This window comes from Quercus lobata, chromosome 11, assembly GCF_001633185.2.
Source record: "Quercus lobata isolate SW786 chromosome 11, ValleyOak3.0 Primary Assembly, whole genome shotgun sequence".
Taxonomy (NCBI): domain Eukaryota; kingdom Viridiplantae; phylum Streptophyta; class Magnoliopsida; order Fagales; family Fagaceae; genus Quercus; species Quercus lobata.
Genome location: NC_044914.1, coordinates 51,476,584 through 51,489,627, shown reverse-complemented (window position 1 = coordinate 51,489,627; position 13,044 = coordinate 51,476,584). Strand labels below are relative to the sequence as shown.

Here is a 13,044-nt window from a genome sequence, read left to right as displayed (position 1 = left end):
TAAATTCATGTTCCATGGATTTGGGTCATGACAAACTTAGCCAAGTTCTGTCACTTAGCACCAAAAAAAAAAAAAAAAAAAAAAAAAATCCTTAAGCCAAATTGGAAACTGGTTTCATTTGGCATTGAAAGTTATATAACACCCAACTTGTGTTAGATAATCAATGATTTCACGAAGGGGCAAAACTTCTATGACATCTTGTTGAACATTTTTTTAAAGACTAGAATATGAAATCCTTCTATTATTTCACCAAAAACGGAAATTTTCTAATAGTAGCCTTCATTAAGAGTGCATTTTTTTTTTGAAACCGGAACCAATATCATTAATTTAGAATAGAAGAATCCAAATACAACGCGTCCACAGCAGGTGGAGGATCCTCCTCCAACCAAACAATTTCATTGTCAAGTAATCTAGCAAACCTAGCCAAAGAATGAGCAACACCATTAGCACTACGCCTAATACAATTATAAGAGATGGACCTGAAACCTGCAGCCAAACACCAGATGTCTTCGTAGATTAAGCCAAGTCGTGATAGGTCTGGTTGGGCCTGAGAAATCATCTTCATCACCAAAGCATTATCGCCTTCGAGTACTATCTCTGTAAAACCCGCATCAATGGCAAACTCAAGCGCTTTACGGCACGCCATCACTTCCACCTCCTCACTGTCACGCACAGCTCCTCCTCGTGCCGCTAAAGCAGCCATGACTTCACCCTTTTCATTCCTAATCACCGCCCCATAACCTGATGCAGCGCCCTCATCAAAACAAGCACCGTCGAAATTCAGCTTGAAAAACGTTTCGGGTGGAGGCTGCCATGTCTGCTGCACTGGACCATGATTCGGAATAGGCACATGCAAAGAGTCTTGTGCATCTGTATACTCCTTCAAATAGTCAACTGCACGTTGGGCTGATCTTGAGGGATGTTGGAAAACCCCTCCATGAATAACCGTATTCCTTTGGTGCCATATCAGCCAACAAGTAATCCAGAACAGATTCCATTCCTCCTCGAAAAGCTTCACCAGAAGACCTGTGACCAACTGCAAAAAAACATTCTGTGCTGTACCAGATTTCTGAAGTCTACCCAAGCTCCCAGCCCAAACATCTTGTGCCGCTCCACAACTCCAAAGAACATGCAGAACCGTTTCAGTTTCTTGATGACAGAGACAACAACGTGCATTCTCCATCACCCTTCTTCGAATAAGATTATCTTGTGTGGCAGAATATTAAGACACGCCCTCCATGAAAAAATCTTTATCTTGCTTGGAACAGCTGCTTTCCACAGACGTGACCAAAGGAACCCAAGTGCTCTGTGCTCTGTGCTCTGAAGACTCCCCAGCATTTAACTCATCCTTCCTTAATTGTTTTGCCACAAAATACCCAGACCGGACAGTATATCTGCCTCGTTTTGTAAAAGACCAAACCAACCCATCCTGAGCAACCCGCCTACTTAAAGGAACTTGAAGTATCGCTTCCGCATCAAACTGGTGAAACAAGGCCATTATTCTTTCTCTATCCCACTGATGAGTCTGCCAATCAACTAAATCAGATACTCTCCATTCCCAAATTTCCTCCTCAGGTGGAAACAATATTTTTTTTGTTGGATGGTTTGGTAGCCAGCAATCTTTAAGCACACGAATTGAAGCCCCATTTCCTACTCTCCAATAACACCCTTTTTTCAAAATTGGTTGAGCTGCTAACAAACTTTTCCAAACATAAGAGCTATTTTGGCAATCCGTAGCATCAAGAAAATCACACCGCAGAAAATATTTGGCTTTAAAACACCTGTACAACAAAGAGCCTTTATCCTGTAACAACCTCCAACCCTGTTTTGCTAGCATAGCTAAATTAAATGATTTTAAGTCTCTGAAGCCCATTCCGCCCTCTGTCTTTGGCTGCGTTAAAAAACTCCAACTTTTCCAGTGGATTTTCCTTTCCTCCCCAACCTGGCCCCACCAAAATCTAGCACACATAGAGTCCAACTCATCACATAATTTCCCCGGCAACTGAAACACCCCCATGGTATACGTGGGAATGGATTGAGCCACAGCTTTTATAAGAACTTCCTTGCCAGCCTTAGAAAGCATTTTCCCCTTCCAACCCTGCAATTTCCTCCAAACCCTCTCCTTCAGGAAAGCAAAAGTCTCATATTTTCTTCGTCCTATCAAAGTAGGCAGCCCTAGATAATTATCAAACCTTGCCACTTCCTTAACCTTTAATTTGTCAAGGATCCATGTTTTCTGCTCCACAGACACATTACTACTGAAATAAGCAGAGGACTTCTCAAGATTTATACATTGGCCCGAGGCTTCAGCATACAACTGTAGGGTATCAGACACCACCTGCACTTCATCGTTATTAGCTTGACAAAAAATCAAAGAATCATCAGCAAAGAGCAAATTAGAGATAGACGGCGCATTTCGACATAAAGCCACCCCATGTAGACGTCCTTTAAGCTCTTTTCTAGCAAGAAGTGAAGTAAAACCTTCAGCACATAACAGAAACAGATAAGGGGATAGCGGATCTCCTTGACGAATACCCCTAGAAGGAGTGATATTCCCATAAACTTTCCCATTTATTCGGACAGAAAAGGAGGGTGTAGTGACACAACTCATGACCCTATCAACCCAAAACTCCGGAAACCCCAATTTAAGCATCATGCCTTTAAGGAAACCCCACTCCACCCTATCATAGGCCTTACTTACATCTAGTTTAAGAGCTAAAGCCCCCTTCTTCCCCTTCTTTCGACTATGCATGGCATGCAATGTCTCATAGGCAACCAGCACATTATCAGTGATAAGGCGTCCAGGTACAAAAGCACTCTGAGTAGGGGAAATTAACTGTGGCAAAATCAGTTTCAACCTGTTCGCCAAAACCTTAGAAATAATTTTATAAATCACGTTGCAAAGGCTAATAGGCCTGAAATCTGCCATTTTCTCCGGTTTCTTAACTTTAGGAATTAAAACTATATGAGTATAGTTAATATCAGATACCATATGACCAGTATGCAAAAAATCTAACAAAGCATTTAGATGTGCTTTGTTTGTTGCTTATTCCAAGTATGGTAAAAAAAGGAGAAGGATTTTTTTAATTATTATTATTATTATTTTTTGTGTGTGGAATGGAATCCGTCAAAATAAACTAAAAAAATTGGCTTATTTTTTTAAGATATTCACACAAACATAAACAAAATCTCTCACGAACCACAGTACTACACACACCACAATTTCATAATCTCAAAACCCCAATACATCCACGTTGTCTCCCACGCAAACAAAAATAAACAATGACTAAACACACATACATATGTATCTTTCAACCCTAAAAATATATCAAACTACTTATCGTTGAAACACACTTGTATTTTTTTTTTAAGAATCTTCTCATCTTTCTATGTTGAAAGACATTTGGGCCAAAGTCACCAAACTCTTTACAATATATATATTTTTTTTTACAAAGGCTCTAATTATATTCCTTTATGGGTAAAGAATACCTGATTACTTATATAATAAACAACTTTTCTTTTATATTAAGAAGATCTAAACAATAAAATTAGGAATTTAAGGCCATTTAACAATTTAGGATTATTCTCTAGCACAAGGGAAGCCAAAGTGGCATGTGGAATCGTTATATGAAAAAAAGAAAAGTAGTGAAGTGTTTTAACAGTTTAGCTTGTAGATAACTGGTTGACACATTTTAATATTTTTAACAAAAACATCAATGTTCAAATCTTCTCACTGCAACTATCAAGTTATATAAATAAACAGTTTAATAGTCTGGGATGCCAAAAGTTCAGCCTAGGCTCAAAATATTTAGAATCCCTATTTATCTGTTGATGAAAAAGAACATAGACTTCAAATTTTTGCAAGAAAAGCTAGAGTTGAAGCTAGTAGAATGGAGAGAATGCTTGTCTTGATCTGAATCCTGAAAGCGCAAACATGGTTAATACGGTTGCTCAGGCTTTGTTGACAATCTATATGCAATAGTATTGTACAATCTTCGCTCAATATCATATATAGGGCCAATTTTGTTACCAACAACACAAAAGTGAAAACATATAAGCCTAAACTTGTCACTCCAGCGTCCATACAAACATTTATTAAGCTTCTAATGTATAATATAATTAAGATAAATATGAACTGTTTCTCAAAAAAGAAAAGAAAAAGATAAATATGAACATATGAGTATGAGTATATGACCCATTCTTAGATTTTTTATTATTATTTTAAAGTAGTAATAAATACACATAGTGTGAGGCAAATGTTAAACTATGCCCCATCAATTGAAATCGTCTTTCGAACCATGATTTCATCAAGGGTCCGGTAGGGGCATATATTAACTATCAATTTTGAAAATTTTTTTATGAAAAATTAAAAAAATTATCAAAACAATTAATTATTTTTTCATAATTTTTTTAAAAATAATTTATTAATATGTGCCTAAAAACACACGTTAACAAATCCCGGAATTCAATTATGTTTTCACAAGTTGGGTGCAATTAGCTTTGTGCAACCTTAATTAAACATTTTTTTTTTTTTTAAATCCCCCAATTTACACAGGAACTTTGACAATTAGAGAAGAACTAAAGAGTGGAATTGAGGATCAGAGAGAAAATAGAGACACAGAGGCATTGAGGAATGTGCAATTAGGTGGGGTTTAGAACAAGGAGTAGCAATAAAATACAAGCATAAAAACAAGGTCTTTGGTGGGTAAGCGAGAATATGCTCCCAACCGAATTTCTGACAACTGAGAGAGAATACTCAGCCTTTCTCCTCCTCGTAACTCACTACTTGTCTACTCTCTCTCATTTCTATGTCCTTGTTCATCTTTTTTTACCTTTAAAATTTAGTAACACAATAGATTTCACAATCTTCCTAACCAATTGTTGACGTTATCTAGGCCGGGGTCATTTATATCTTTTGGTAACTGAATCAAGATGAAATCCAATCAAAATGAATGGAGATATGATTTTAAAACTAATAAATTCTAATCCAATATTCTCCACCAAATATAACCTTTTTTAATCACGAGTCATTTGCCTTAAATCTCATAGTATCACCACCAAAATTTTAATCAAGTCATTTGCCCTAGTCTCATAGTATGTGATATCACCACCATTAGAATGAAGCCCAACATAATCTTTGCCAAAGTTTTTATCCAATGCTTCTACACATTCGAATGAAACTCGACATAATCTTTGGCAAAGTTTGTATCCAATGCATTAGACAGAAAAGACAGTCCACAATATGGACATGTAGCTAATTTCAGACATGTGTCCTTTCCAGTGTACTGAGTACTTACTCAAGTCAAACCTCATAACCCCTAGCTTGACAGATATGGAGAAATTCACTTCAGTTGATAATAGTAAGGATAATACAGACAATGGTTTACTTTCCATTTACTTTCAAAGAATTACAGAGTTTCTCATGGATCAAGCACAAAATCTTGCTTTTTATTAATGCAAAATTCAAAAATACACTACCATCTCATGGAGGAAGAACAAAAAACTAGTTTGGAAATATGATTATAAACCAAAAACCAAACCAATGAAACATCCAAAACGTGATTCCTGTTTAATATTCAAAAAAATATTAAACTAAGGCACCTAAGTCTTTATAATCCAATGTGCTTTTTCTACCGGCAAAATATTGTTGGTTACTGCACTATGATGACCCCTGAACAATGAAACTGAAACTTTTTTTTTTTTTCAAAAGAAAGTCACATCAAATGTAAAATTCTTTTGATATATTTCATAAGATGAGAGTAATATTAGGAGAGTTCACAATATCAATGAGCATATTTTGAATTTACCTGACCACTATCAATGTTTTGAACTCTTTTATCCATCTTGTATTGTAGCAGAACTGTGTCTGCAAATCGCTCTAAAGCTGAAACTTTTCTCGTTGCAAATTTAGAGTAAATTAGAAGAGCAAACAAGCAAGCAACAGGAAGGAAAACTTGATGTGACAAAGTCATGCAATTTACAAACTCAAGGATGCCAACATAAAGAGGGAGAGAAAGCAATGGAGTAAGGGGAAAAAAATTAATAGAGGGTAAGAACTGTGCCGAGGAAATAACTATAATAACTGTCGCCTATTAAGTTCTCTTTCTCCAGTTTCTTTTAACTTTTGGCACAAGAGCTAAATGCAAGTATTAGTTTCGAGTTAAAAGTTACAGTTTACACTAAAGAATTGAAGAAGGCCTGCTCCTCTGATCTCTTCCGGAAGCTACCTGGTATTCACATAGAGAATAATACAACAGACAAATATGAGATAAAGCTTAATTAGGTACTGCCAGCTTCCATTGGCGTAGTAAGAGGAGCAAGTGTGTTATGAGGCAGGTTTATTCCACCCCCCTTCACGGATATACTCGGGGACTTGACTGAGCTAGCCCTGCTCACGAGATTTGAGTCAAGAAATACAACAATCACTGTAATGTCATCGTGGAAATGGCGACGGACCCCACGGTCTATCTTCTTCAAGTCCGAATATCTCATTTCTCTCTTCTTTGCTGCTTCTTGCAAAGCAGCTTTTATCAGCCTTCTAGCACTTCCCTGCATAAAGTTAGGGGAAAAAGTAAATTCTCTACTGTTTTTGCCCGCTAACTACTGAGGTTTGTTGTATAACATGAGTCTGCCACTTATGTGGCAAGTAACCAGGATCAAATTTAAAAATTTTCAATAAAGCATGTGTTGAAAAAAGATGAAAAGGAAAATAATAAGTGTGTAAGTTAATTGTCTATCCTGCTTGATGGGATCGTACTACATTCAGCAGTCAGCACTAAGCAGACATATTTCAGTAACATGACAGCTAAAATTCAGTTAGTGCTTTGTGGAATCTAAGACGTATATTGGACAGTACATTATATTGAGTGCACCATGCGTATACATATATAAAACCCTGTGATGGAGAACAGGAGCAGATACAAGCAAATATTTCCCTGGCCAGAGTAAGAAAAGTCAGGAAAGTGTAGACATGTAGAATACATTTGAATGTCCCATGGAAATGACACATTTCCACTGCTCATCCATAGTAAGTTGTGGATGGGTTTTTATGTTGAATGATATATAAAACCTATCGGAACACTTTCCATATCCATCATGCACCCAAACAAAGGCTAATTTGATGTAGATTTGATACTATTATAATATATTTATTTTTAAAAAATATAAAAATCAGTTTTTGTCTTTCATGAGTAAATATAGGCTACTGATTCAAACACTAATCGATCACAATAAATTGCACATATCCCTTCTCCTCACTAACATGATATAACAGTGCTCAAATGACATTACTTTCTTCTCACCAGGAGGGACAGCCCAAAGTAGCAGATTGTAAGTTATATTTTACAAACTAGTTCATTAAATAGAAAAGGGAAAAAAAAAGGGGGGGCGGGGGGGTGGGAGATTAAAAATGTACTACTGACTGAAAGACTCCAAACTGAATTTAATGTCTTAACAGATTTTAACCTCAGTGTCAAATTATTCAGTTTTGTACAGCTACGAATTACTATGGAGAGGATGATAATGATGATGATCACATTCAAGCAATGGCTCTTCTAGGAAATATTGTTACAAATCCTAATGGAAAAACATTCACCAATCTCAAAAGAACTAGTATACTCATACATGAACAATTCAAATTCAAATTTCTAGATATAGTGCATGAGACCAAGTCAAATCAAGGCTGAACTAGATATTGCTCTACCATACTTTCAGACTTAAGAATGGTAAGAAATAAACAAGAAAAAATCTCGATCAGTAAAGTAACAATATTTAGTGTTAAGAGATTATATATCTTACGCTGTGTGGATGATTTTGAACCATGTCAACAGCTTCCTGATTGGTAAGGTGCTCCCAAAGCCCATCAGATGCAAATATAATAAATTGATCATGGGGTTGCAATTGATGCACAGAAATTGTTGGTTCAGCGCTTAGTATTGGCTTTTTAAAAGGTTCACGAAGGCGAAACTTAGCATATAAAGGCTCCCTGTTGAACTCAGCCTTTTTTAAATACACATCACCAATAGATCTAGAAATCTGCAAGATGAAAGATTCTGACAATTACAAAAGCACTCAAAAAAGGAGATGCATCAAGTCAAACAAGCCAACATATACCCACAAGAAACAAAATCTTGTGTAGCGTCATCATATTACAATCTTACTTGGCAATCAGATATAGTTGAGTTCCATACATCAGTGAAACATGCATTCAGAAATTAGACTACATTATATACATTTACAAGGCAGGTGGGGAGTGAAAAGATAACATGTGCCTCTTTCTCTTAGGATACTGTTTACGGGGGGAGACCTCTAAATTATAAAATAAAAAATTATAACATGTAAACTTCAAACATCAAACACAAAGCTACCACATAATGCAATGCTTAAAAAAAGAAGAGTAAAAGTTAGATCCCTAATGGCCTTGTCTCCAGTAAAGTGGCATCTACTTCAATTAATCAAAATTCAAGAATCTAACATTAAATGACTCCTATGGCAGTCTGCCCCAAAAGAACCTCCACGTAGGTGTAGTAGCAAACTATAAGAGCCACCACACTGGTAGCTGATGTAACATATTTGTACCAAATACTATGATTTCCTGCTACAAATTCAAACTTACTTCCTCCAAACTCAGCCTCTATCAAAATTCAATCAGTAATATTGCAGGATCAGCATGATTTGGAGTTGACGCCATCTGAAGTATGTGCTGCTTATATAACTTTTCAAACAGAAGAATAAAATGAAAATTTAAGAATCATGCTGAAAAATAAATGAAACTAACATTCTCTTCAATTTTTAACAATTTTCCACTAAAAAAGGAGAAGAGAGGGAGGAAGGGGGGTGGGGGGGGGGGGGGGGGGGGAGGAATTTCCACTGCGATAAACTCTAAACTCCTCTTGTTTTACTAAATACTTTTGCACTCTTAAATATGAAAAAAGAAAAAAGAGTATGAGCATCACAGAATCAACTAAATGGAAATACTCTGTAAAATAGGAACTGTAATTGACAGACAATTAATAGGAACACACAAATTTTCCTTTCTAGTTTCAGCAGTAACAAAACTAGTACTAGGAACCAATTTTTCACATTGTATGAAACTTACCTGTATAAGGCCCTTTACACGCCATACATTATGCTTCAAAACTACAATCTGTGGGTCCTCAGGATGTAAAGAATGCAACTCTTGTCTGACAGACTCTATACATACATTGTGCTCTGCTGACAATTGGATGGCTAGAACCTCCCCTGTTGCTTTCATAACTCTTCCCAGGACAGCACGGGAATCACCAAGGTTGGCAATGTAGAGGGTTCCATTACAAATAACACCAACAAGACAGCATGACCCAACTGCTGCAATCTGCGGTTTCAATGGCCATTGTTTGGTAACAAGAGACATGAACCCATCTTCTGTTGCTTGATATGCTTTCCTTACTACATCCACTGACATCGATTGTTGCTCTGCAGTAAACCCTGCATACAATAATCATAACAGAAGAATCAGAATAGGGATGATCTTAAAACGCACAAACTCGCGACTGTAAATATATATTACCCACAAGTATAAAATTACTTTGAGTAATAGCATAAATTTGAAGATCACAATTCTAGTGTTCGCAGTTAGTGGCTAAGAAGGGAGGTGCAGGGAGGATGAGGTAGACAAAGAACAGAAAATTCAATTTGAATCTTAAAATTTTCATTCTTTGTGGCACCAATTTTTCCTAAAAAAAGTCTATGCATGTTATTTGAGGTCATTCCTTTATTTCAGAACATTAACACAATAAGCCTTTCCAATTCAACCAAGCTTGAAGTTGATTACTGTTTCTTTGCCATTCAGCCATTTAAAATTTTACCCTCCATCATATATTTTATTTAACAAAATTTTCTAAGCAGCAAGGGAGTATTAAATGGAGATCACCAATTAGGATCTCCCTTTTCCCTCTCCTAAGGGCCAAACTCACTCATCAAAGCGAATAAAAAAGTAAGTAAATAAAAATACATACTTGGGACCATAATAATCCATCAAAGTTGAGTCTCTTACTCTTGAGATGTTGAAACAGGTGATTATTGACATAGCGTGACGTCTCAGGCCCCCCGTGCCCGTCATAGACTCCAATAAAGGTGCCAAAGGGGCCGGTCTCGTTCAAACTCAAACTGCCTGACTCAATCTGGCTCTGGTCCTCAAGCAAATTGTTGGCTTGGACTACAGCCATAGAGAAGTCACCATTCAAGTGCTGTCCACTGTCTTTATACCACAACAACCCTTCTTGGCGACCCCCTGCATCTGAACCTGTATGAACATATCGATTGGACCTGGGCCGAAAACAGGCCCTGAGAAAGTTCATCAACTCCGATAACATCCCTCATCTCATCCAAACAACCCTCCAAATTCTCATCACCATCAAAAACCACTCTAACCCAAAATTCCCAATTGTGAATTATCTTTTCCTCAACTCCACACCAATAACCATACACTATAACAGCATCAACAACAAAACACCATAAAAATCAATACTTGTTCAATCAGTAACCTACAAGATCAACAACAAAGTACAAATAGAATCAATAACTGAAACCTTAGAACCCAACAATATCAGATACGTGGCATGAAGAAGCTGCCTTTACAGTTAAATTCAGTTATAGGATAACACCAAAAAACATGAGGAATACTGTAATCTGAAATCCATCTTGTGTTTCCTCTTAAAGCAGAAAATTCATGACCACAGCAACACATACAGCCGCTAAAGATTGAAAATTCAACACACAGAAAAAAGGGTGGTGTTTGAACAAAAGAGTAGTCAAAGTTACTTTTTTCTCAGACAGGTGTTTGGTCAGCCACTTGATAATCCAGAAGGTCTACCCCTTCACATTGAAAAATTACAGCCCTCCAAGAAACCATCAAACACAAAATTCAACTTCCTTTTCAACCATATAATATATACAATAAAACACGCCATGTTAAACAATAACTGTAACAAAATAAAAGCTGCTTTTTTTTTTTTTTTTTTTTAAGTTGAAGTAAAAAACTTACCAAATAAACTGGCTGTTTCCTGAAAGCTACTGCGTGCTAAAGTTGAACAAGAGGAGGATCTGGAATGAACAAGGAAAAGTTCATGTGGGTTTTGTGCCAAAGCATTAGATCTGTGGATCCAACAAATCAAAGAGAGGAACAAAAAATAAAAACAAAAACAAGAAGTGGGTTTTTGTTGTTTTTGCTTTTTCTATTCTTTTCTAGTGGTGTGTGGAAGATGATATTGATATATAGTAGTTGAGAAAGAGCAGCACCAAGTGAAATGGGACTTGTCAAAAAACCAGGGTCTATATGTTTAAAAAGATTGGCCCAACTGAAACTTCCTCTCTCTATCTCTCTATTTCTCTCAGCAGACAAGCCCCATAAAAGGCCAACAATGGAGAGCTTGAAGCCAGCAAAGCAGAGGTGTTGCTATGGGCTCCATACACACTGTAGCTTATAGAGTTCTAGAGAGAGAGAGAGAGAGAGTCAATGAAGTTATTTGGACAAAGATAATGTGCATGGTGATATCATAGGGATTCCATCAAATGGGGTTCACACAAAGACACGTGGAATATGGTGGGGTTCTTGACAATTGACACGAGACCAACACTATATAATTGTTTAATGAACATACTATTATTATATGAGAATATTGAAAATTGTTTCCCAAATAGTGAATAATTACTCTTTTAAAAAAAAAAAAAAAAAGATAAAGCAATAAAACAAACCTCTTTATTTATACCAATCTAGCTGTAACATACATACAATTTTCATACATTTTTATAATATAATTTATTGATGTGATAAGTTATTATTGTAACATTACTTTCACATAACTCGTAATTTAGACAAATTTTCTAGACATTAATTGACAAATTATAATACTGTATGTGGATAAGTGTATAATTCCTTACACTTTTTTGTGTAGATAAGATAGAAAATTGAGGATACAATTTTTATTATTATTATTTTTTAAAGAGTTTCAACTTATGACGTTCGCTCATAATAATAGTTATTTATTTTCAGAAGGAAAAATAAGACCAAAAAAAATAAAATTATATGCCTTTTATAATTTTTTTTTCCTTGTTTTAGTAACAAGGATCTTTTTTATTTTTTTAAAAAAAGATTGAGAATAATAAAAGTATCATTAAAAGTACTTTGGTTTTGTTCAAAGTGCACGTCCACCTTTGATGGAAAATAATTTTAAGAAAAACTTCTACATTAAATATAATGAAAATCATCACTCCAAATCCAAATTCCTCTTACATTATTTTCTTGTAATAATTCTTTTAACAATTTCATATTTAATAATGTGAAACATCTATTATCCATTATTAGTACAAAGTTAAAACAAAGTGGGGGCTATGTTCCTATATTTAGCACTTCCTTCATGCTATTATTTACATGTAATTTTTTTGTTAGTACGCATAATAATATATATTTTTTAATGTTCTAATTGTCCATTTGAATTAATTAATTAATTGCAAGTAGAAATATTGTCAATTTGTGCATGTCTCATATTGGGAGTAGTAGCACGAAAATGTTGTGCCTCTGCATGTAAACGTTTCTTACAGGTCAGTGAGTTTTTTAGATGAAGCAAAGTCTCGCCCACAAAATTTAGACCCAAAATGAGTTTTGTAATTCAACGGTGTCAATTAAATGGTCCTAATGATGTGGGTGTTGATTATTGGCTTGTCCTTCTAGTCAAACAATATGACTTTACTTTAGAGGTTGTGAATTTTTCTAAATTCAATCAATTAGCCTAAACACAACTTCTTTTTTGATATAATAAAAATATTAAAAAAACAAAACAGAAACAAACTACTTCTTCTTCTCTTTTTTAGCTCGTGTAGGTTTTAAATGTATGACGCTTGTCCGTAATGATTACTCTTTATAATTGAATCAAGATAATAATAAATTTATTTTACAGAGTAAGCAATATTCAATTCATCTTCAAAAAAGAAAGAAAAAAAAAATTAATTGATTTGGAACCTACAACTAAACATAATTTATTAAGTGTTTGGAGTTTGGACATGTTC

The 13,044-nt window shown here is 35.5% G+C and overlaps 2 protein-coding genes across 4 annotated transcripts; both read right to left on the bottom strand.

Moving 5' to 3' along the window:
- Nucleotides 1-322: 322 nt before the first annotated feature.
- Nucleotides 323-1,183, bottom strand: LOC115967096. The gene has a single exon (XM_031086179.1). The coding sequence runs from the start codon at nucleotides 1,181-1,183 to the stop codon at nucleotides 323-325; it is 861 nt and encodes a 286-aa protein (XP_030942039.1).
- A 4,837-nt stretch (nucleotides 1,184-6,020) lies between these two features.
- On the bottom strand, nucleotides 6,021-11,486 carry LOC115968203 (probable protein phosphatase 2C 60). 3 transcript variants are annotated; one of them, XM_031087516.1, is made up of 6 exons: nucleotides 11,024-11,486; nucleotides 10,801-10,877; nucleotides 10,034-10,523; nucleotides 9,098-9,465; nucleotides 7,798-8,034; nucleotides 6,021-6,549 (listed from the first exon to the last, which is right to left on the bottom strand). In XM_031087516.1, exons 3-6 carry the CDS (start codon nucleotides 10,350-10,352, stop codon nucleotides 6,280-6,282), a joined length of 1,194 nt encoding a protein of 397 aa, XP_030943376.1. In that variant the 5' UTR covers nucleotides 10,353-10,523; nucleotides 10,801-10,877; nucleotides 11,024-11,486; the 3' UTR covers nucleotides 6,021-6,279. The 3 variants fall into 3 exon arrangements, with proteins under 3 accessions (XP_030943376.1, XP_030943374.1, XP_030943377.1); XM_031087514.1 differs by lacking the exon at nucleotides 10,801-10,877; XM_031087517.1 differs by lacking the exon at nucleotides 10,801-10,877 and having other exon boundaries at nucleotides 10,034-10,466.
- Between the last annotated feature and the right edge of the window lie 1,558 nt (nucleotides 11,487-13,044).